Source organism: Henckelia pumila, chromosome 1 (assembly GCF_033568475.1).
Source record: "Henckelia pumila isolate YLH828 chromosome 1, ASM3356847v2, whole genome shotgun sequence".
Lineage (NCBI taxonomy): Eukaryota > Viridiplantae > Streptophyta > Magnoliopsida > Lamiales > Gesneriaceae > Henckelia > Henckelia pumila.
The window spans coordinates 116905768-116930271 of record NC_133120.1 but is presented as its reverse complement, the minus strand read 5'-3'; the positions used below and the strand labels follow the sequence as shown (position 1 = coordinate 116930271).

The 24504-nt window shown below is 33.4% G+C and overlaps 3 protein-coding genes across 5 annotated transcripts; 1 reads left to right on the top strand and 2 right to left on the bottom strand.

The window, feature by feature from the left end:
* Nucleotides 1-1235: 1235 nt before the first annotated feature.
* LOC140886129 (auxin-responsive protein IAA32) lies at nucleotides 1236-3840 on the bottom strand. The gene is made up of 5 exons (XM_073292638.1): nucleotides 3784-3840; nucleotides 2709-2843; nucleotides 1766-2014; nucleotides 1561-1669; nucleotides 1236-1397 (listed from the first exon to the last, which is right to left on the bottom strand). Exons 2-5 carry the CDS (start codon nucleotides 2836-2838, stop codon nucleotides 1301-1303), a joined length of 585 nt encoding a protein of 194 aa, XP_073148739.1. The 5' UTR covers nucleotides 2839-2843; nucleotides 3784-3840; the 3' UTR covers nucleotides 1236-1300.
* A 39-nt stretch (nucleotides 3841-3879) lies between these two features.
* On the bottom strand, nucleotides 3880-8862 carry LOC140886114 (uncharacterized). 2 transcript variants are annotated; one of them, XM_073292629.1, is made up of 11 exons: nucleotides 8523-8862; nucleotides 8119-8196; nucleotides 6609-7265; nucleotides 6348-6450; nucleotides 5466-5566; nucleotides 5192-5366; nucleotides 4716-4886; nucleotides 4528-4628; nucleotides 4239-4438; nucleotides 4082-4140; nucleotides 3880-3929 (listed from the first exon to the last, which is right to left on the bottom strand). In XM_073292629.1, exons 1-9 carry the CDS (start codon nucleotides 8844-8846, stop codon nucleotides 4364-4366), a joined length of 1785 nt encoding a protein of 594 aa, XP_073148730.1. In that variant the 5' UTR covers nucleotides 8847-8862; the 3' UTR covers nucleotides 3880-3929; nucleotides 4082-4140; nucleotides 4239-4363. The 2 variants fall into 2 exon arrangements, with proteins under 2 accessions (XP_073148730.1, XP_073148722.1); XM_073292621.1 differs by having other exon boundaries at nucleotides 3880-4140.
* A 4283-nt stretch (nucleotides 8863-13145) lies between these two features.
* LOC140884821 (elongator complex protein 2) lies at nucleotides 13146-21634 on the top strand. Of its 2 annotated transcripts, none has more exons than XM_073291690.1 (10): nucleotides 13146-13398; nucleotides 13497-13584; nucleotides 14847-14932; nucleotides 16309-16462; nucleotides 17515-17675; nucleotides 17769-18428; nucleotides 18664-18985; nucleotides 19998-20215; nucleotides 20739-20916; nucleotides 21034-21634. In XM_073291690.1, the coding sequence occupies exons 1-10, from the start codon at nucleotides 13249-13251 to the stop codon at nucleotides 21510-21512; spliced, it is 2496 nt and encodes an 831-aa protein (XP_073147791.1). In that variant the 5' UTR covers nucleotides 13146-13248; the 3' UTR covers nucleotides 21513-21634. The 2 variants fall into 2 exon arrangements, with proteins under 2 accessions (XP_073147791.1, XP_073147799.1); XM_073291698.1 differs by having other exon boundaries at nucleotides 13259-13398; nucleotides 13525-13584.
* The last annotated feature ends 2870 nt before the right edge of the window (nucleotides 21635-24504 follow it).

Here is a 24504-nt window from a genome sequence, read left to right as displayed (position 1 = left end):
TATATCATTATTTTTAAAAAAAAAATTCAAATCTAATTAAATTTTATTTCTATTTTTTTTATTGCATCAAAAGCCCTGCTTTAGCATTCTCAAAATGTGACTAAAAAATTGTGAAGAGTTGCGTTCTCTATAAATGTTTTTTTTCATGTAACTGGTTCCAAAGATATTATATCATCTTCAATTTCATCATCAACGAGCTTTTCAATTGCGGTAGTTGTAATTTCTTCTAAAATTTGCACTTGTAAACACATTCATTTTCACCCAAATAATATGAAAATATTTTTAATAAATAATACGGAAAATCTAGTGCTACATCAATTTAATTATGTATATTAGTTTAACGAAAATGTACTTTTCCAAAATAATAAATATTAATTAATTAATAGTTCTATAAATTAATAAACTTTATGATCCCAACACTATTTACTTATAGAGGTTTTAATATATATATATATATGTGTATATCTATATATATAATTTTCTGAATAGACTAAGTCTATCTATCAATGTGCTGAATATACTTAATTCACTAAATATTATTTATTAAATATATAATCTAAAAAATTATTAATCTAACTACATTTTTGCTTTTTCGGTATGTTCGGTTTCCTATTTTAGGGACGTGAATTTTTTTATACGATATTAAACTTCTGTTATTTGTTTAAATAGCCAAATTTTATTTCACGAGTGTTCTTTTGCACATGTTAGTTTTGTATTTTTTTCATAGTTGTTATTAAGACTAATGGACTATATATATAAAAAAAAATTTAAATATAGATAAAATATGATTGAAATATATATAAAGATAAGATTGAATATTTAAGAAGAAAGACTATTTTAAGATAACCAGAGTGAAATTACATATAAGCGTCAAATTTTTTTTAAGAATAAATTAAATGATGAGTATTATCATAATTTCATTATGGATTTCACCAAATTAATTAAGAATTAGTTCTTCAATGATGCATATTTAATTGCATGATCAGCTCTATTTAGGTAGTGTTTTATAAAGCTTCTAGAAAACACTTCCCAATTTTTCATTGTTTTCCTAAAAGCTCTACAAAACACCGTCTTAGTTGAATGCGTGTCATGGTAATATTATTTAATGAAAGTGTGAGCAAAAGATTTAAAATTGTAAGAGAGAGACATCAAAAGAGGTATCCAATTCATTTTCCTTTAGAATGGGGTCATTGGAATCAACCAACCAACACATACTGTAATATATATGCTACCAATATTGAAACAAAAACCCACACATCTTAGACTCCTTTAGTTGGAGTTTCTTCCTCACAAGGAGTTGTCAAATTGAACCAACCAGAGCTGAAGTATAGACAATGCGATTTGCTTCGTTGTTATGGCATGCGATTCTCAGCCTTTGAACGCGATCCACAAACTCCCTAATCATAAAAGAAGATCAATAGTTAGTAGTTAACAGAAGAAATATAGGTTTGTATAATATTCTTGCTAAAAATTGAAGAACTTGAATTACTATACTTCACTTGAAAAAAAGAAGGCTAAATTGAACCAAAAACTTGAATGCTATAATAAAAACGTACGTACTTCCAAGGAATATCTGCAATAGTCCTCCATTGCTCATCGATATCCTTGTAAAATAAGGAGAACTGTGACCCAACTTGGAACAATCTCAGACCAGATATCGTATATTTTCCTAACAAACATTCACATGATCACATATCCCTTCATTAGTTTAGCGAAAGTCATAAGATTAATCAACTTATAATTGTCTCAAAATTTTGTACCATACCAAACATGTCTTCTAGTTGAAGTGCAAGACTCAAATAATCCATGTGATCAATAATGCACACTTTTCTTCCTACAATGACACCATCCATGCTCACTTTCACATAAGAAGTCCAACATTGTTTGCTATGACTTCTCTCCGAAAATTCGTCGTTGAGATCATTTTCTTTAATGATATGTGTGTTCAAGTCATTAGCCCGTTTCATATGTGGGTGGAGCTGGTGCCAGTCTACCAAGATTTGATCATAGTTTTCTGCAATTAAAGACATGAGGATCGTTATTAATTTCTAGCACAAGTAGATTTATATATGTGCATAATTTTCTAACTAGACTATATATATATATGTCTATCTATCTATCTGCTGAATTGCACGAGTCCCTCGAAAGGAAATCATGGACGTCGTCGCAATGCATCTATGTCAACCACGATATCAATGTAAGTAACAGAAAGTAGGTCACAAGCTCACGACGAATGTTATAAAAACGAAGGCAATTTATAAGATTAGACCAAGTAACTCATGTGCACAAATATTAATAACGTATGTATGATTTTGGGCACTGGCACTGAGAGCTGAATCTCAAGTTGCATTTCATGAATTCTGAGACAACTCGTATGTATATTTTCTGTTAAGATTATGGACTTGCGCATAGCTCGAAGGGGAGGATTGTGCAGTCTATATATACAACTCCCAATTATTTAATTCAGCCGAAGTGGAACAACTAAAATTCTCGCCAGATGGTAGTACTATCAGTGTTGAAATTCCCATAAGCATTGTCTTTACTTCTATATATCACATAATTATGATATTGGAAACTCCAAGTTCTGAATTAGTGTGTTTTAATGTAAAATTGAACAAGTTATATATATACTTGTGATCATTTAAGCATGTTTACGATTGGGTATCTATTTAATTTCCAAGAAAATGAATGAAAATGAATGATGTTACCATTTGCACAAGGATAAACAGCATCTGGCTGCAATGCTCTAAGACTGAGCCCCAAGTCAATGAGCTTAGAATCGTCTTTGCTTACACAATATGCTGTGGGAAGAATATAGCTTGATGCATTTGAATCCATTTAAACTGCAACAAGTAAATATATCAACTCCGTTTATGAAATATACGTACTACATTCATATCCCATACACCTATATATAACATATACAAGCATATTCTAAGTCCAAATATTTCAAACTCATGTGACAGAATTGAAGTCGGGATCAGAAATGGTAAGAAGACGAGGGGACAAAGGGGACAAGAATAACTTTATCCCATTATCATTCATAGAAAATTATGAATGGCGGTTATGAATTCTGCCATTTTTAACATGTGAAGAGATTTGTTCTAACATGGGGTGGCAAAGGAACACAAGGACAAGGTATGGGCTCGAGTGATTGCGCCAAAAGTAGGTTTCGGGTTCTTGCAACCATATGTTGTCACAAATATCCTTATTTTTCTGCTCAAATCTGACAGTCATTAGAAGCACAGGCCATGCTAGTCTGTGGTGTTTGTCGTGGACATAGAAAATGTATCCGTATAAAGCCATTTGTTGGTCGATACATGAACCTCTTTATATTTTATCACATTTAAGTACTTTGTTAGGTTTCCGCTGCTATAATAGTAATAGTACTCAACCAACATAACTCCCACTACTTCAGAATTTGAACTTTTGGGAAAATGACAAAGTAACAAGCTGCTGTGGAATTGGTTCAAGATAGTTTGTTGCTAGTTTCTCTCAAATAGAGAAGAATAGCACAACCATCATAGTTGCTTTTCGATTATTGACATCACCTATTCACCCGTGTGTGATTCGTAATTAAGACTGCTCTCAGGGTTCATCCAATGACATACAACGAGACGTAAAATTTTTCATGCGAGGTCATACATTGGACAACATGACCATATTACGCCATGGAATCGAAACATGACAATACCCCATATAAGTGTGTCCAAAACGAAGAAGAAAGAAACATGTTCAACACATTTGAAAGGAAATAAAAATGAAAAAGACAAGAAAAGAGACTTGCACAACAAGAGGTATACTCCTTTCTTCAAGCTTGATAGACAGGTTGCCTCGTTAGTTCTTCCACTCACAACATAGCTTGAACAAAACAAGATCTCAATAAGTTATGCTTACATGGAGAGGAATTGTTGTCTACATTCAAATGCCTGAAAACATATATAACCAAACTTATGGGTTACGCAGTCGTCTCAGAACTCCATACAACTGCCAGTTAAAAGGGGCTAGACACACGTAACAGTTTCTAGCCAAATTTGGTATGATACGTTTACAAACACATGACAAGTTTTTTGTATATTACTTTTGAGCCTGGTCGGTCAAGGATCGATCTCGTGGGAAGAATCAACATTCATACACACCCTGAATTAAAAAGGAAATTGTTAGTAGGAACACAATAAAATGATTCTGACAATATTTTGTATAATTCTAATGAACGAAATAGGATGTTAGAATATTACCAGTTTCATTCACCCTGGTCATGAGAGCTTCAATGAAGGCCCCCAAAGATGAAGGGAAACTTTAAGAAAATGGGGGGTAGATAAGCCACATGGATGTAACTTTGCTGCTTGAAGCTAACTCGACATCATGCCTCGTATTCTTGAACTGAGTCGTGAAAGGTTAGAAATTCGATTATACAAGGGTACAATTGTTCCGCAGCCTGCAGTATCAGTGAGCATTAAAAACCAAGATGAGACTTATAAAAAAAGATGAGTACATTTCAAAAGGCAACGGATTAAATTTTCTTACCATCCGTCCTCCCACCAAGTCGTAATGGGCATAATGTGGACCACCAGGCTCTCCAAATACTTTATAGGTGACCAAATGCTCGGGAATGAGCTTCACAGTTTCTGATTGACATAATTGGAAGACAAATTAAAAATTTGTGAAACTTATAGTGTTACAGAGATTATTTTGAGCAGCAATAGAAAGCAAACCATGTACAGCTTCTGGTGGACAAATCAAGTCATGATCTCCTGCAAGAGCCAAGACGGGGACATTGATTTCATGAAGATGATTCTTGTAGAAAAATTTACCGCTTCTGTCCCGGAGTCCCCCCTCTCGAAAAGCTGTAGTCAGTTGCAATAACAGTTTAATAGGGATGGTACCTGCCAACAGTAAAGTTTCCATTAATCAGCAAATGAATGCATAACGTATAACAGATGTTAATATATACCTGCTAATAATGTGATACACTAGAGAAATTTGAAGCTTGAAAATGCATAGACATTTCTAGCACTTCACGAGATGCACTAAACAAAGACGACTACTGTATCAAGAACGGACTTATAGGAGTGATCAAACATGTTATCACTTATCATATAACCTCTTCGCTTGAGATCAATCTTGGACTCTCTAAAACAACAGTACCAGATCAAGTAGATACCGACAAGGGGAAAATGTCTCAACTTACAAAAGTTGTTTAAAACAAGTTTCTTCAAAAGGTCTGGATGCATCATATCCTGTGCTGATATCAAGTCATTCAGCCATGATAAGACATAAGGTGGCTGGGAAGAAAGAGGATAAGCTGCAGATAACAATGCTCCTAAAGGAACAATCGGCACATTGAGAGCTTGAGCGGGATCAGCCTGAAGGAAAGAAACTTATATTACATATAACATAACAAAGGAAAATAAGAATTTGTCATCGAACCTTGAGGAGATCAAGAGATAAGAAATGCCACTTACAAGGGGTAAGAGCAGTTTGAGTGATGATTTAGATGACGTGTAGTCAAGTGATGATGCCAATGTAACAACAGCTGCCAATCCAGGATCTCTTCCTTGGGAACCTTTAAGAAACAGTACACAGAAGAAGGAAAATACTGCTTGAGAACAGAGAGACTTCATGTGTCAATCAAAACATTTGATAAAATAGACAAATATGAAACTTCTATAACAGATATTACAAATATAAAATACTTTGACAGTTGACATCGAACTACAATTCTAGCCACATCAAAACAGCATAAAAGCATATATTTATGAGATGGAATTATGGTAAAAAAAACATCAGCAACATATTAAAAGAAACAAAAAATGAAAGTACCAGTCATTTTCTGATGGAATGAATAAAAAAAATCAACAACTAGAGAGGCAGGAAATTTAAGGAGCTAAAGGATAAGAAAGAAAATAAAATGACCATAGGTCCAGAAAGTACTGTGTGAGAAAAGACTTTGAGCAGTTCCATAGGAAGGGCCTATAAACAGGTGCGAATGATTTGCAGAATGCAGTTAGTTTGAAACACATTAGGAAGACACTAAAAGCCATTTACAATCCTCACAACTCACGACTCAAAACTCTAACCAATGCCAACAATCCGTGTCTCCAAGATAGTTCAAGTCACAGTGGGTTAGTGTGAATTGGAAAAACACAATCACACCGAATACCTTTGCATTCAGCAGATTTGAAAAATAAAACAAAGCAAAGAAAATACCAGGTAAATACCCTACTTCAAGCAACATGTCAGCAAAAAATTACTCTAGCACAGAAATATGATTAATAGATTATTATATGGTGAGAAGAAGAAGAATCAATAACACAGTTATGAAGTATAATAGGTAATCAACTCACTGTATCGTGATAGCAAGGCATATAACAAGATACCCCCCATGGAGTGCCCGATTGCAAGTATTCGACCATCCTCTGGTTTGGTCTGGGATCTTACGTATTCCATCTAGAAGACATGGTAAAGGTAAATGATTGGGACTATCATATCAATAAAAACAATATAATATATAAGTATGCAAGGTGACAAGGAATTAATATCTGTTTCCAACAGTACTACTAATGTTAGCAATAAGTATGGCTACTCCAAAGAGAATGTCACCTCACCGCTGAAGGAACATCCTCTTCCAGATAATGATCGAAGTCCCAGTCATATTTGACAATCAAGTCTAACTGTTTCTGGAAATCATCTACAGTAGTAGTTACGCGTTCCTGAAGATCAAAAAGTTGAGGTGAGAGAGACCGCTGACCTTCTTCCACGATATCTACTAGTCTCTGACTTAGGTCCCTGATCTGGCCTCCTATACCAGAGTTTTGCCTCGTTTCTAGCAAACTTAAAAACTTTCCCCTTATATCAATAAAACGTTCGAAGATAAAGGAATCCTCTAATAGCTTTGATATCTGATCAAACAATTTAGCAAACATAATGTTCGACTGAGTTTCGCTAAGAAAACCAGAAAGTCTTTCTGATAGTCGGATAAAAGTTTCGGTCAACTCTGTCACCAATCTAGATTCATCCACAGCCATTGCAGTCTCAGGCTGTTCATTATCGACCACAGCTATCTCAGATTTTTCCAACGCAGACTGCTGCTCGAGAACCCCATCGGTTGCATTCTCCACAGCAATTTCCATTCTTTCAGATATCTCTTCAGCTGACTTCTCAACATCCTGGAGACCTGATTCTTGTGTACTCAACCCAGCTCCTCGAACTTCTAGAACCCATGTATCAAATCCTTGCCCACACATATAACGGGCAAATGAAGACTGAAAGAGCATTCATTGAGACAAAAACCAAAAATAAGTAATTTTGCATATTGCTTCTTTCTCTTTTTTCATGATTGAAAAGTAATGCCAAACAATTGCATAGAATAAAACCATGAATCCTATCCCATTCTTGTCAAGAAGCATTGCAAAAATGGTACTCGTTCTGATGCTAGGTTGCAATAACTAATAGATTAGGTTTCAATGTATTGAGCAACCCATGGCGCAACATTTAAGTGTTAGCCTTTAGTACAGATGGAAACTTTTTGCAACGAGAAGCCCCCAGCGTGTCAAGAAGCTTTTGAGTAGCCCGTTTGGTTGAAGAAGCCAATAGGCTAAAAGCACTTATATTTTTAAAAAAAGGTGCTTTTTTTAAAATGTGCATTGTTTGTTACCAAAGCTGTTTTAAAAAAAACATTTTAAAAAGTGCTGTTTTAGAAGCCAGAATTTCAGGCTTTTGTGCATTTGCTTCTAGTTCTATTTAAAAATTAAAACAAAAGCATTTTTCAACATTTATCCAAACACAAAAAACGCTTCTGTTTCTTTAAATAAAAACACTTAAAAAATCTGAACGTATTTAAGCACTTTTTAAAGTTTCAGCTTTTATATCCAAACTGTATATCAAGCACAGAATCTAAGATACCTTTGGAAACAGGCTCGTAGCTTAAAAAAATGTGATTGATGCCTAACAAAGCATATGATCCATGAAATCAACATCGTCGACAAATAATGGCATTACTACAACGAAAAATATGCCCACACATCGGTCACATTCTTCAAACAAGAGAATTCACATTGTTCCAGCCATGACAAACATAGCAGGCAGAGCGGGAGATAGAGAGAGAGGTAAACTAACTCCATGAGAAAGATCATATCCAATGGCATTTGTTCCCACGCCCGACAGCAGCAGCAGTGGATGGTTTCTTGGTGGAGCCTATTCTCGAGGAAAAAAATTAAAAAAAATACATACATCAAATTCATTATAATTTTCCAACAATGGCAACTTTCGAGCTACAATGTGTAGAAGCATATATTCTGACAGGATAGACACACGCACAATCTCTTTATTTTATTATTTGCATCCATACGAATCTGAAAGTCACTATGTATCTTAGCAAGATTTTAGATAACCTGATGCAATGCAATTGTACTGAGCATCTTGTATGATTCTTTCAATACAACGTCGCATGTAACAATACTAGCATCAGTCTTTACGCGTCTACACAAACACATAAAAAAGAGGTGGAAAACAATACATACCCCTGGCGAGGGATTGTAGCGCCAAAGCGCGAGGCTCCATTTGGAATTGTCAACCGCGACGTAGTGGAGCTCGTCGGCGGTGCATATCGGTGGCTTATCAGGAAGCTTCTTCGCCGCCGGGTCTGCAGCTATCTGAGGTTCTGTCTCATCTGTTGAGAAAGCTCTGGTTTTGAAATTGGCGACAACCAGGTGGCGGAAGGTGGCAGGACGGGCGAGGAGGATCCGGTGGCTCTGCAAGAAGCGGAAGTGGAGGCGATGGTCACGGCGGAGAGTCGCCGCCGCGATGTTAATCACCGGGTTAATATTAGATTGCGTGATTGCCATATTTGATAAAAAAAATTTCTCATACTCAGCTATTTTTTAAACAAATCATACATATGGTTTTTTTTTTATAACATAATAATAATAAATTTTATATATATACTAAATTCATGCACACTCAATTTGCTTATTTATATAATATATTTTTTTACTCACTTTTGTAATTTTTGTAGGTTAAGTATCCGAAGTTCCGAACACTGACAATAGGAAATAAAAAATTATTTAATTAATAAATATAATATGTTCAATAATAAATATTAAATGTTTTTTTCTTTTGTAATTTTTGTAGGTTAAGTATCCGAACACTGACAATAGAAAATAAAAAAATTATTTAATTAATAAATATAATGTGTTCAATAATAAATATTAAATGTTTTTTTTAAAAAAATAAAATAAAATAAAGGTGGCATAACCACTTATTTTATAAACACAAAGTAGCAGAACACCAGAAAGAGAGGTGACTAAACCAAAATCTCTCCAAACGCTGCAAAAGTACATCAAAACATAAATAATAAATATTAAATGTTATAGGCGAAGCATTTGCTCAAGCAAATTTTTTTTTTCTGTTGACAAAAAAAGCCCAAAAATTTATAAAATAATAAGTGTATATTCTTTTGAAATTTCGGATCACAAGATATCAAAAAAATAATTGAGGGTGTAATTATTTATTAAATTGCACATATAAATGTTTTTTTAATAATATGGGTTGATTTGTTTTTTTTTACTCTCGCTTCGATTTTTTTGTGGATTCGAGTCAATTACGTCACACTTTTCCTATTATATTTATTATTATTACACCACAGCATGAACAATTGAACACCACGTGGTCTGTTGGATATGTTCTAGATTTATAAGATAGTTAGAGCCTCATAAATTCATTTATAATTAACAAAATTATCAAATTACTTTTTTCTTGCTGAAAAAAATTTCTATTTCTAATGGCCTAAAGAGCATATTAGAGACTGAAATTTTTTTTTTATTTTAGAAATTAGAGATTGCAATTTTATCGTTTGGCCAATTTGGAGTTTTTATTTTTGACATTGCAGTAGAATTAGCATAACCATTTTCAAAAAAAAAATAAAAAAAATTTGCATAACTGTGAGATGATTAACATTTTCATAATAGTAATTAGCGTCTTGCACTTGCAATTGCAATTGTAATTGTAATTACGTGTGTTTATCAAATTATTATATTAAAAAATAATTTATGAATAAAAGTTTTTAATTTTTTTTTAAAAAAATAAGAAACCAATTTCAAGCAGGTAAACATATATGAGAGTTAATTTTTGAATTTTGAAATTAAAATATGTCAAACGTGAATTATGAAATGGTGGGAAAGTCGTATGAAAATAAATTAAAATTGCTAAATAATTTTTTTTTTATTGGTTATGGTTATTTTTGAAAGTTCACATAAAAATATCAAAATGTAATTATTATACCACCCTATTACTTTATTAAATAGTAATAATAGATAATCCAACTTCATAATAGTAATAATAGGATTTCAACTTCATAATAGTAATAATCCAGTTGTATGGATAGATTCACTTTCATTTTGAGCTATTTTTTTCCTAAGGAATTATAGTAGATTTTAGTTTTATTTCATTATTTTTACTTTACCTTATTAAATTTTTTAACTTTACGAAAGACTAAAATTGTTAAAAGTATATGCCAAATTAATTACATTTAACTTATGAATATAGATCCTAATAGTTAATGAATGTTTAAAAATATTTTATTAAAATACTTAATACGTGCAATATATGATTATTGGAAAAAAAAATTGCCTCTGTATATATATTTGACAGTAAAGCTTGTAATTTTATTGCAAATGATCGTAACCAACCAGAGAAGAAAATTATCAAACTTCCAAACATAAGGAAAAGTGAAAGAAATAGCAAAACAAGAAAGACGATATTCAACGGCATCTTCGGATATGATTCAAAAGAATGGTATGGGGGCTTCTTATCAAGGTCTTTATTTCGGTAGCAATATCTCAAATGTAACTCAAATCATCATCTAGGTTGGAGACTGTTTGCACTGTAAGAAGAGAATCCGTGTTCACCTCATGGATCACCAGGTTATGAGCCTGCACTATCCTCAGCCCCTCGCGGATAGCTACAAGTTCCACATAGGTCGTGAAAGGTAGTTTGGCGATTTTTTTTTCCATACGCCAATAAGATTATATGTCCCTCATGATTTCGCACTGCTCCACCGACTGTATAATTGCTAGTATTCTCATTGACCGCAGCATCGACATCCAATCGCTGATCGATTCAACGGTGGTCTAGTCCAATTAGCTAAGGAAGCGCTCAATCTTTATCCATCTCTTTCACCGTTCCATCATATCCTTGTCATGACAAATACACATCCTAACATGCCAAACGGACCACATGACTCGCATCGCAAAGAGTTTGAAGTCCGAGCGGCTGAGCGCATCTCGCATCCATGTGAAAACCTCCATAATGTCCATAGAACGAACTTGTTTGAGTAGCGGTTTAAACATTGTTCCTTTCCAGAATGGCTTTATTATTTGTGGGTACCAGACAAGTAGAATCCCGGCTATATTGACATATCTGACAACTACCCATCACTGAAACGGTCTTGTCTATGCTACCCCATTCTGGAATCCTCCTGCAGAGAATTCGAAATCGGTGTGTCCAAGATTGTTTGGGCTATGTAAGATGGAAACATTTCATTTATCAGTGGCCATTCCAGTTCCCTTCATGCATCAAGGTATTGACGGTGGAAACATCGATACCACTGCATGTAGAGGGGCTCATCCAGGAGCAAAGAACAGAGATCCATTGGTCTCGAAATGTGTTGAATTTTCTCCCTTAGCTTGTTCTCACCCTCCAATTGCAAGCCTTTGCTCAAGAGTTGTCGACTCCATAGAAGTGATCTCCAAACATAGCTATGCATTCATGATATCCTCATGTTTGAAGTACCTGTGAATGAATTAAAATATTATAAAATTTATTTTGATACATGTACTATTGATAAATTGTCAAATTAGTACATGACCTGTTGAAAATAAATTAATTGCACGCAATCAAGTTATAAATTCAATTTATCATTTACTTAAATTATTTTTAAGTCCAATATTTTTATTAAATTCAAACAGCTACACATTTTATTTTTCAAAATTATTTATTGATTACAATTATAAGCATAAATTTATTATTATTTTAATTTTATATTATAATAAATAAATCGTAACATTGTATGAAAACATTATAAATATTAATTAGTATAAACATACACACAAACAAACACATATATAACAACTGATAAATTACATATTAAAAAATAATATATACTAAAAAATATCTATAAACATATATAAAATGATGTTTATCTCTTTATATATATTATAATATTATCATTTATATTAACCACATCACAATTCACCAATAAATCAAAATATATCGAGCTAAGATATAATTTAATATATTTATAAAATATTATAAAATAATTTTTTATACTTAATATTTAATTAAAAATACAATTTAAAACTCATGTAATTTGTCAGAAATTTATAAATTAAGTTTTAAAAAATTCGGCAATTATAATCATGCAAATCGAGATCCAATAAGCAAGATCCATTTGATGTTTTGTTGTTGCTCTGACCCCATAGGCTAACGATTTTTTTTCCAATGATATATACACACATATATATATATATATATGTGTATATACATATAGAGTTCTTTTATGGTGCCCAACTCATATGCCCAACTCCATGCCCACCATGTACAATATGTGAGTTGACCAACACAATTGATGAGTTGACTTATCACATATTGTACATGGTGGGCATGGAGTTGGGCATATAGAGTTTGGCACAATAAAAGAACTCTATACATATATATATATATATATGTTTTTTCATTTATGATATACAAATTTCACGTTAAATATTTTATTCGGAGGTATGATATCAATTTTTTTTAATATTATAGTAGATATGTATTTATTTTTACAATTTTAATCAATAAAATAATTTAAAATATGAGATATGCATTGAGTTCAATTTAATAATAAAATTGGACTTAAAAAAGTAATTTAAGTAAATAGCAAAATTGACTTTTGAGTTTATTCATATACTAATTAAATCATTTTCAATAGTTAACGTATCAATTTGATATTTTATCAATAGTCTGTGTACCGAAATAATTTACTCAATTAAAATATGTATCTTGTATCATGTTATTATAAAATAATTTAAAATCATCGTATTTTATATACTTATTATTATTCCTATGGATATGTAAACAAAAACGGGATGGACAACTACCACAGCCCATTTCAAAGAACAAAGCCCACTGTGAAAACCCGCCACCCTTTTCCCGATAGAGCCTCCCTCTCTCCGTTGTCGGTCGGAATTCCCAAAACAAACCTCGCAGATGGCTTCCAGCGGTGGCTTGGCGCAAGTTGGAGTGCAAAAAGTATTTACAGGAGCTGGCTGCAACAGAATTGTCAACAACGTCTCGTGGGGTGCCTGTGATTTGGTCTCTTTTGGTGCTCAAAACGCTGTTGCCATTTTTTGTCCCAAGGTTCAAACTTTTGTCTTGCTGTGTGAATATTATTGAATACCCATCAGAGAATACTGGTTTGTTTAATGTGTGCTGCGTTTTTTTTTTTTTTTGGATAGAGTGCTCAAATTTTGGCTACTCTTCCAGGCCACAAGGCATATGTAAACTGTACGCACTGGCTGCCCAGCAGCAAGTTTTCTTTTAAAGGTGCCGTTTTTTTACCTTAATTCTGCTTGATGTACTTTTGATTGGTGGTGTACTTGTAGTATTCTCGTGGAATATGTTGGGATCCAGAAATTTGTTGATTATTTTGTGTAATATTTATGTTAAAAGAATCGAACTTTATTTGTCGTTCGGTTCCTTTCAGTACGCGTGTTAAGTATTTATTGGTCAATATGTTAATATTTTTAAATATTGTTTTGCTGGCGATATATTTTCTTTTTAACGATCATGTCTTGAGATTTTATTGAAGTGAGATGCCGGATGCAGCTGGTTTATGGTCGGGAATTGTGCAATGTGTTGAAGTTTTTAACTTTATGTGGCATTCGCCGCATGGCTGATCATGTGATGCTAAGTTTGTGCCTGCTCTGATATCACATAGAAGTAGATGATAAAGACACTTAGAGGGAAATTGTCCTCCTGAAAACTAGAGCTCAATAGAAGAAAACAGGAAGAAAGCTGGGTCTTTGCTCTCAAAACTCATCTCATTCATTACTCCTACCGGTGCTTTTTAGATGCACAAATGGTACAATTGGAAGAATGGAATGAACAATAATGGCTCAAAACAAAGTGGGAAAACATTAGTGCATCAAGATGAATACCCTGACACTATAATAGCCAGCGAACTTATCTCCTTTTACCACTCCGAACAGTACCTGTTCATACATGTACAATTTCACATATTCTCATAACCAAGTGGACAAACTGTCAAACTTGTACGACCAAATGAACACTGGGCAATGGATAAATCCTGGCATACATTAACCAAAATGAAAAACAATCTAAATTTTATTCCTAAGGACCTAAACATAAGAATATAAATTTATAAATAAAATTTGGAAAATTGGGAAATTGCTATTAACTATGCTTCTGTCAGGGAATTTATTATTATGGACTGTAATATGTTGTACATAGGCCCAATAATATCAAGCCCATGGAAGAATCTAGACATACTAGGGAATTAGAATAAAATGTGGAGTCGTACTTGAGAAAACGTGAATGCCTCTAACCAGCTACGACTCCACATTTATTCCCATTCCCTAGTATGTCTAGATTCTTCCATGGGCTTGATACTCTTGGGCATTTGGGCCTATGTCCAACATATTATAGTCCATAATAATAAAGTCCCTAACAGCTTCTTACTGTGTTGCATGCCTTCATCCAAAGTCTTAAAAGCTGTAATATTTATGAAATTTTGAGTTTTTCACCTTTTGTGTTCTGGTTTATGTGGTGAATGTGTTGGTTTGCAGCTAAGCATTTGGAAAGGCATTATCTGCTATCTGGAGATGTAGATGGAGTTATTATTTTGTGGGAGCTTTCTCTTGTAGATAAGAAGGTACTTTTTAAATCTCTCCTTTTGCTTCTGTGACAGTTTATCATACTAGTATGCTAATAGAAAATGAAGTGCTTATTTGAGCTGGCTTATATTTGAACAATATTTCGTCAAGGTTATGATAAAAAATTTCAATGTCTTGATTTATGGCTTTTTATGAATTCATTGTAGACCATGGTTGGTTTTGGTATAAACTTGCAGACTTATCAGTGGTTCTTTATCAGAGGGATTGTATTTATATTTAACAAATTCCAGAGTCTAGGATTTTGATTGCTATCTAGGTTTTTATGGACAGTGTTGCCAAAGAAGTTCTTGTGTTGATGCATGTCTCCTTAAGGATGGATTTTCCATATTACGGGGACTTGATTAGAAGGGGGGGAAGATTGAGAGAGTATAATGCTGAGTGGTGGTAGAAGATGAAATATTTCTTTCTTCCATCAAGGTGCTACTGGGAAGGTATACATATGAATTCTTCTCCATTAATGAGTGTATTCTCGAACGTAAATGAAACCTGATGAAAGAGGTGACAGAGTCATTCATGAATGCACAAATGCCTAGAAATTAGCAGTCTAGTATCTAAGAGGGACCTTTTACGTTACAGACTTTGTTGCTTAAGTTTGTTGGGCATTCTAATGGATGATGCAATATTGTGCTATAGATTGGTAGCTTGAAGTTGAGAGATATTTCCTATTTGGGTGAAGTTACTTTCCAGTTGGACTCTTGGAATGTTAACACTTGGAATATGGCTTCCAATTGGAGGGTGTTCGACATTCTACCCTTCACAGTTTTATGTTTAGTAGTGGTTTTTGATTCTGCTGAAAAAGTGATGTCAGGAATAGAATGAATATTCAGGCTATATAGGATTAGTTCCTCAGGCTTACAATTCATAATTCAAAGAAAAAAAGAACAAAACGGTGTGAGCTGACCTTCTTTTTGAAGGCTTAACTTAAATATTTTACTTGGAAGGTAGTGTGGAAAGCAAAGATGAGATCAGGAACCGGCTTTATCTTGGCTGATAATATTTGTACGGAAGAATATGTATCCAGCATTGAACTTTAAATCGTTGAGTTCAGTAATCAAATAATTCAACATCTAATTTAATGCATGCATTGTTTTATGATTGCCACGTTTATACAGTGCGTTCTGTATTTGAAATTTGAATTATGGGGACATTCTCAATATATGCAAGTCAATGACACCCTTCAACATGGTTACAAACCCCAATGTCTTTAAAATGTATCTCTTTTTCGGTTAATCTACTTTTTTACCTTATTTTGCATATTATTCTTGTTTTCATTTATGTTTTGGGGACATAAGTGATCATTACAATACTTCACTCCTGTCATATTCTCTAAGCCAATAGCCAACTTCGTTTGCAGTGGAGGAATGTGTTGCAAGTACCAGAAGCACATAAAAAAAGTGTTACATGCTTTTCAGCTATTATGGTGTCTCATTCAGATGCTATATTTGCATCCACATCTTCTGATAGTACAGTGAAGTTGTGGGAAGTAATCTTTCCATCTGGCTCAGCAGGTGAATTACTTAGATTCTGTTAAGTCTAATTACGCTAATTTAGGTTTCTCTATTCGGTCATTGATATTAAATTCTACTTTTGTACTGTGAACTAATATTTTGCTCTTGATGGTTCGAATTGTCGAATATCAATTTCTTTTTACAGTCCATTCACTGTTTATTACTTTTTAAATATTTTTAATGCTTATTTATTATTTATTTTCTGTCTTTAAATGTTTTAACTGTCAAGTTATTTTTTGAAGCAAATTCTGAATCACCACAACTATGCATCGACGGTCTCGCATTGTTGCTATAATAATGAACATTTTGTAAAAGGCATCGTGACATGTTTGACTCTTTTAGCAGCAGCATATTCCCCGGATACAAGTTTTGACATGTAGTACTGAATGCAGAAATTGGAGTGTTTGCAAAATGTATATGCTGTCAGAAATAGAAATTATATTTCTCGCACCTTTTAGAAGTGGGCGATTAAATTTGAGTTTTTAGTTTCAATTTTGGAAAAAAAAAATGAAAATGGCTCCTTTTATTTTATATCTTTGAGGTTAAATGGGTTATCTTCATTCTTTTGTTTTTTTGTTATTCTGGATTTGTATATTGTACTGCGTTTAGTAGTTTATCAGTTTGCAATTGATCTGGTGAAAGATATAGTGGGGGAGATGGTGGTTCTCTATAGACTATTTTAAATTTAATAATGATTAATGTGCATGCCCAAAACAAATTTGTATTTTGGTATGTATAGGAAATGTTTGTCTTAACTACCATACTGGATTTCATTTTGAAATAATACCTTATATCCTAGTCCGCTGTCTTGGTGTATTTGACTATTTGCTGATCTGATCAATTTATATTACTTGCTATTCATTGTTACGATTGTAATATTTGCTGTTCCACAAGGCTTATTAGTTTGTTCCTCTCAAATTGATGTATTGTAGGCAATGGTAAATGTACTATAGTTTGCCTCTCTAATACGTGAATTCAGTTGATTAGATGTAATTTGAACCTAAGGTGCGAAATTCAGTGATTTTAATAGCTGTTCATCTAAAATGTCTCAGGTGACTGCAGATTTTCTTGTTTGGACTCCATATCTGTTGGTAAAAAACCTATGGTGGCTCTTTCACTCATGGAGTTTCCTGGAAACAGTCATTATCTAGCCCTAGCAATGGGTGGGTTGGATAACAAGATTCATATCTATAGTGGCGAAAGGACAGGAAAAGTGTGTGGTTGGACCCATTCTTCGTTTCTCTGTTTTTTTGCAATTAAGTTTTTGTTTTACCAAAATGAACTTGTCTGTGGTCGTTTGTTGCAGTTCATTCATGCCTGTGAGCTGAAAGGGCATACTGATTGGATCCGTAGTTTGGATTTCTCGCTACCTCTCTATACTAGCGGTGAAACATCTAGTCTTCTTCTAGCAAGTTCATCTCAGGACAAAGGGATACGCATATGGAAGATGGCTTTACATGACTCTCTTGGCAATAAAGAAATCAGCAGCTTGGCTTCTTATATCAAAGGTCCGATATTTTCAGCCGGTTCATCCTCATACCAAATATCTCTTGAATCCCTCCTTGTTGGACATGAGGATTGGGTGTATTCTGTGGAATGGCAGCCTCCTCAAAACTCATCTGTTGATGGCATTCAATGTTATCAAGCTCTTAGCCTTTTGTCTGCTTCCATGGACAAGACAATGATGGTATGGCAACCTGAAAAGACTACAGGTATATGGATGAACGTGGTTACTGTGGGGGAGTTGAGTCATTCTGCATTGGGTTTTTATGGTGGTCATTGGAGCCCAATGGGGGACTCAATTTTAGCTAATGGTTATGGCGGATCTTTTCATCTGTGGAAAAATATCGGAACTAGATTTGATGATTGGAAACCACAAAAAGTTCCGTCGGGACACTTTTCAGTAGTTTCAGACATTTCATGGGCTAGAGGTGGGGAATATCTGCTGTCTGTTAGTCATGATCAAGTAAGACATTGACGAAATTTCCATTCTTATAACTTATAAGGAGTATTGCCTCAATAAAACTTATTCCCTGTTCTGGTTTCTTGAGAAGAAAATAGAACTGGCAGATTGATCTTGTTCTAACTCTGTTTATGATTTCGGAGATATGATGAATCCAATCTGGCATGCTTAATTTCTATCTTGTCCTTGCAGTTATAATTGATAGAAGAATGAATTGCTCTTCCATGTTGTTTTGCAGACTACTCGAATATTTTCTCCATGGTTTAAGGAATCTTCTCTAGAAGATGAAGAGACTTGGCATGAAATTGCAAGACCTCAAGTCCATGGTCATGATATTAATTGTGTCACGTTAATTAGAGGAAAGGGGAACCATCGCTTTGTGAGTGGAGCTGATGAGAAAGTCTCCAGAGTGTTTGAAGCTCCTCTGTCATTTCTGAAGACATTGAATCACTCAAGTTCACAGCAGTCGAGTTTCACTGAAGATGTTCCTGTAAATATGCAAATTCTAGGTGCAAATATGTCTGCTCTAGGGCTATCACAGAAGCCTATATATGTCCAAGGTGAGCTGGCTGTCTAAATTGTTTGATTTTGTCTCTGAAGATACTATAGGCATTCATTCATTGAAAAACACAAGGTTAAACTATTTGAAGTTGATTGTCTCGAAATTCCCATTATAACTTCATTGAAGCCATCTTTCCACGTCTTAGTCGGTTGGGTTCTTATATTTGTTGCTTCAAAGCACCTTGGTGCTCAGAAATTTAACTTCATACCTTATTATTTTATTTATACTTAATGAAATTCGTATCTAGGCCATTGATTGACCAGGTTAAATTTCTGTAAACATGTTTCTTATTGTGACAACTTTGCTTGGCCTTTCTTCTATCAGCTACTTTCACTTAGCTTCATGCCTTCACTAGAATATAGCACAAGTTCTGGACCTAAGTAATACACGTTGCATGCCTTGAGTAATTGCAAAATAAATTTGTTCAAACTAATGTTCAATCACACCAAAATAATAAAAATCTTCATAAATTGATGTGAAACAAGCAATAGTATCATCAATCATGTCATTTAGAAATAGCAGTACAGGTCAAATGGTCAATAAATATATGTTTTTAACATTTTATTTTTCTGAACTGCTTTCTTAAGAAAAACATAGTAGCATGCCTTTGTACGTCCCATTTTCTTAATGACTGCATGATCAACATCATGTGGTAAATTATGAGTATAAATAACACATCTGGCATTTATGTCGTCTCCTGTTGCTACTCATCCAGTGCAACCAATAAAGTATTTATGTTCTTAGAAAAAGTATTTATCAGTATAATTTCTCTGTTTCTAGTGTTCTTTCTTGGTACTATCCGATGAATTCTGAATGGTAGAAATAAAGCAAGGAGAAAACGCCCTACTTGAAATCTGCATCCATGACCATGAGTCAATGCCGAGAAAACTAAAACTTTGTTATAATAGAATCATTTCCTCTTTACACAAGTGAAAATACATTGGAAAAGTATGTAGAAAATATTTCATCACTTTAAGTCACCGACCAATTAAACCTTTCTCCTTCTACAGCATCACCTGATTCAACAGAAAGAAATAGAACTGAAGGCATCGATACCCTTGAAACTATTCCAGATGCAGTTCCAATGGAATTGACAGAACCACCAATCGAGGAGCAACTTGCATGGCACACACTGTGGCCAGAATCTCACAAGCTATATGGTCATGGGAATGAACTATTTTCTTTATGTTGTGACCACGAGGGGAAGCTAGTTGCTTCATCCTGCAAGGTAAATTGTGTGATTTCGAATTTATATGGTGTTTGATTTTTTTACATTGGTGTATAAATGTTCAGCCTTCAGGAGTTTGTCCATTTTCTGTTTCACCTTGTTAAGGCAAAAATGATGTGTGATCTATGAACCATGAAACTGATAATTTTTTCAAAAACCACAAGTAATTTGAACATAATTCCCCAGGCTTTTCAATAATGGATGCCTATGCACTTTTGGCCAAGTATATCTGGTCAAAAGCAAAGCCCTTGCAATTAACACTTGGACGAATATGGTTCATGGCACTTCTTCTAGAGATTCACTTTCACCATTTTATCCCAATTTATGTGAGAACATGAGAGGAGCAAAACCACAAAATGACATACCACACATTTAGAAACCATGTATTTCTGTAACCTCTGTGTATTCTACCATTATTACAATTGTTGGCTGTAAAATTTATTGCTTACTGAACTAATTTGCATTCCTGATGTGTGTAAGTCATATCATTGTTCAACAAGTAAACACCATCGTAATCTCGCAGGCACAATCTGCATCTGTGGCAGAAATATGGCTATGGCAAGTTGGCACCTGGAAGTCTGTAGGTCGCCTGCAATCGCACAGTTTAACAGTGACACAGCTGGAGTTCTCTCATGACGACAATTTTCTTTTGGCTGTCTCGAGGGATCGTCATTTCTCTGTTTTTTCAATAAAGCACACGGGTATGTTATATTTGATTTCATTTTCTATTTTCTTATTATAGTTCACCATTAAGAGTGAACTATACCTATCTTGATGAAGGTAATGAAAGCATTGAGATTGTTTTTCTAATGATGCAGGAGTTGATAAAATTAGACATCAACTTATAGTCAATCAAGAAGCCCATAAAAGAATTATATGGGCGTGCGCTTGGAATCCATATTGTCATGAATTTGCCACTGGTTCAAGGGATAAGACCGTAAAGATCTGGAAAGTGGAGGAAGAGTCATCTCATGTGAAGCTACTCACGACTCTTCCAATGTTCAAGAGTAGTGTCACCGCCTTATCTTGGCTGTGCGTTGACAGGCAAAGGAATCACGGCCTTCTTGCTGTGGGAATGGAAAATGGCCTCATAGAATTGTGGAGTTATGCAAATAGAAGCATGGAAGTGCCAAATGTTGCTGTTTTTGTTCGGTTCGATCCTTTTATATGTCACGTTTCCGCGGTTCGTCGGTTAAGGTGGAAAAATGGCGAGAAAAGTGGTGATGCAAGGAGCATGCAGCTTGCATCCTGTGGAGATGATCATTGTGTGAGGATATTTCAACTCGATGTTGTTTAGTCTTTAGCATAGGTGTTCGTTTAGTTAAAATTGAATATAATGATATTCTTCTAATCTTTCGATTGTGTAAAAGAGTTGATTTATCATGTCATTCATGGAAATATATGGTTTTTTTTATCATGTCATTCATGCAAATATAAATTGATTAACTAATTTAAAATCTGTATTAATCATTAATTAGTTGGCAATCCTATCTGGAAAGTCGAATCTTTTAGTTTACATAAAAGTGTATTAATTATTATTAATGAAACATATGAGAGTTGCACGATCTAAATGTTTCAAACATTTGCGATAACTGATGTTAACCCCCGTATATACAAATTAAGTCTTCCGATATCTCTATAATTTTTTTTATATTTTTTTTCATGTAATTTGTCACCGCTATTTTTTCATGTGCATTGAGTAAACTTTCAAGCATATGTGTAAATCATATTACCCATGTATACCACACCATCAAATCTTGTGCGACGGATTTATTCAAGCTTGTGTTGACTGGTAAAATCAAACTTTTAAATCACTGATTGTTTGTTTACTCTACTAATTCGAACACTTCCTAGATATACTACTAAAGAAGAAAATTTTGACTAGTGAACTCGATCCATATATAGTAAAAAATAATATTTTTAAAATAAAATCAATATTTTATGGGTGGAGTCGACTAAGAGATCCGTTTGACAAAATAAATATTTTTAGCTTACCGCATTTATTATTTGTTGTATTGTACATATTTTGAATATTATGTGTTATTTTTAATTTATATTTGAGTTTTTACTCTGGATTTAAATTTGAAATTGGTCATTAACGAAAAATTTAAATTTAATGCAACTTTGTTTGATTTCTTTGACAACTTCCTAAAGTTTGATGTGGCATACAATGCAATAAAAATAAAAGTTAAACACGTTTAACTTGTTACGACGTTTTGTAGCCTCCATGGATACTACATGTTAGTCGAAAAGTCCAAATTTAATATCATATATTCATATGGGTTTTGATGTTAATCATATGTTATCGTTTTTTTAAAAAAAAACTTTGGATCATCAGATCAACTCTTAGATAATATTCTAAGGATAGAATCGAATTTTTCAGGCGATATAGGCATAGGGTTGAGCGCAGCGACGCATTTTGATACATGAAAGGATATTATTAAAAATTAATTAATTTCAAAGATTGGAAAACTGAATTGCGCAACTACTACTCAGTGTCTCAGTGTAAGCAATGACTCATCCCCATAATGTTACATTGATGAAGTCCATGTTTACATATAGGCGCATGATAAGCTTTAAAATCAAGAAAAAGAAAGATAAAGAATTTCTATAATCACTTATTTTTAGAGATTGCAAACACTATCTAAATATCTTTAAAAATTATGCAAAATTTAATAATGGCCACGTTCAATTTTTAATTATCAATGGATTCTTTAAACACCAATCTTTTCCCATTCAAGCGATGTTTTATAATAAATAATAATTGGAAAAATATTTCTTCGAACTTAGATATCAATATTTCTAAATAACCCATATCTCTAGCACATATAAGTCAAGAAACATATCTCTTCTTTCTAATATTTAATATCGAAGATTTTATACGGGTCTCGAACTCAATATATCGTCAAAACGCGTAGCATTTATTTGGTGCGCCTCTCCCTCAACGAATATCGACTACACATGACCCATATGGCAGATGTGGTGAGAGGTGTGCGTGACACGTTGTAGAGTCAGCACTTTAAATACTGAGTCAGAGATTACCAAATTCATTGTCAGAATAAATAAATAAAAACATTTTCTTATATATATTTTCCCACAAAATATGTACTTATATAGTTATATTCCTCGTACCCTATATATCATACGCACACTAGCTACACAAGCCCAGCTAATTAATATGATAATGATATTATGTCTTTATCATTACAATAATCGTGGTAAGATAATATAGGCTGACAACATTAGTCATAGCTAGCACACAGTGTTTGAACAAATGGTATTTTCACATCATGTACGATCAATGCTTATCTAATCGGATCAATACGAAATTGGATCTAATATTGAATCAGGCCGAGTTACTTGAAAATAGATTCGGAATTTTGTTAATTAGTCCAGGACATATTTCATATAGATATACAAAACAGATAATTAATTATAAATTAAAATTTTAAAAGTGAGGACTAGAGTGTTATTATCGATTTAATCCGATCTGAATATCGATAGTGTATGAGATTGTTTTTATAAAGTATTTCTCAAATTTTTTTTCACAAAATTATGTTTTTCGGGAACAATCTCAAACACCAATACCTAGCATGTAGTATCATATGTTGAGAATTGAGATATTATATATAGTAGCCTTAATGCAAAAAGTTTTAAGATTTCTATAACACTAGGAAATCGTTGTTAAAGTAAATTTGTTTTGGTGTCTGTGAACCAAAAAAATGCATATTTATGTAAATAGAATTTACTGTTTGCGCATCCAAAATTCAAAGATTTTAGTGACAATCTTGAAAGCAAACTGAAACTTACGTTTTTCTTTTTATTTCTCATAAATGGTTTTCAACATATTTTAATTTTCAAAAGGACGTTATGTGCAATTGTAAAATATGGTAAGGCATGATGTTGCTTGAGGACGATATATGAAGATCAATGATCCCTTTGCTTTATACATTTTAAATTGGAAAAAATATTTTTTGGTTATATAATTTGCACGTTTTTTATTTTTGCTATCGTTAACGATGAATTTGAGTTTTAATCCTGTAACTTGCATTTTGTTTTGTCCTTCGAAATTGATTATGTAACGACCGCGGATATTGACATGGTTGTGGAAAGAAAATAGCATGAGTCATGACACTCATTTTTCAACTAAGCAAAAAACTCATTGTGAACTTTTTACTTCATCCTTAAATTGTAAATTATTTAGATTAATTGTATGGATATTTTCTACATAATTTTTAGAAAATTTAAAAACAATGATACATAAATATGAATATATGGTTGACTAAAAA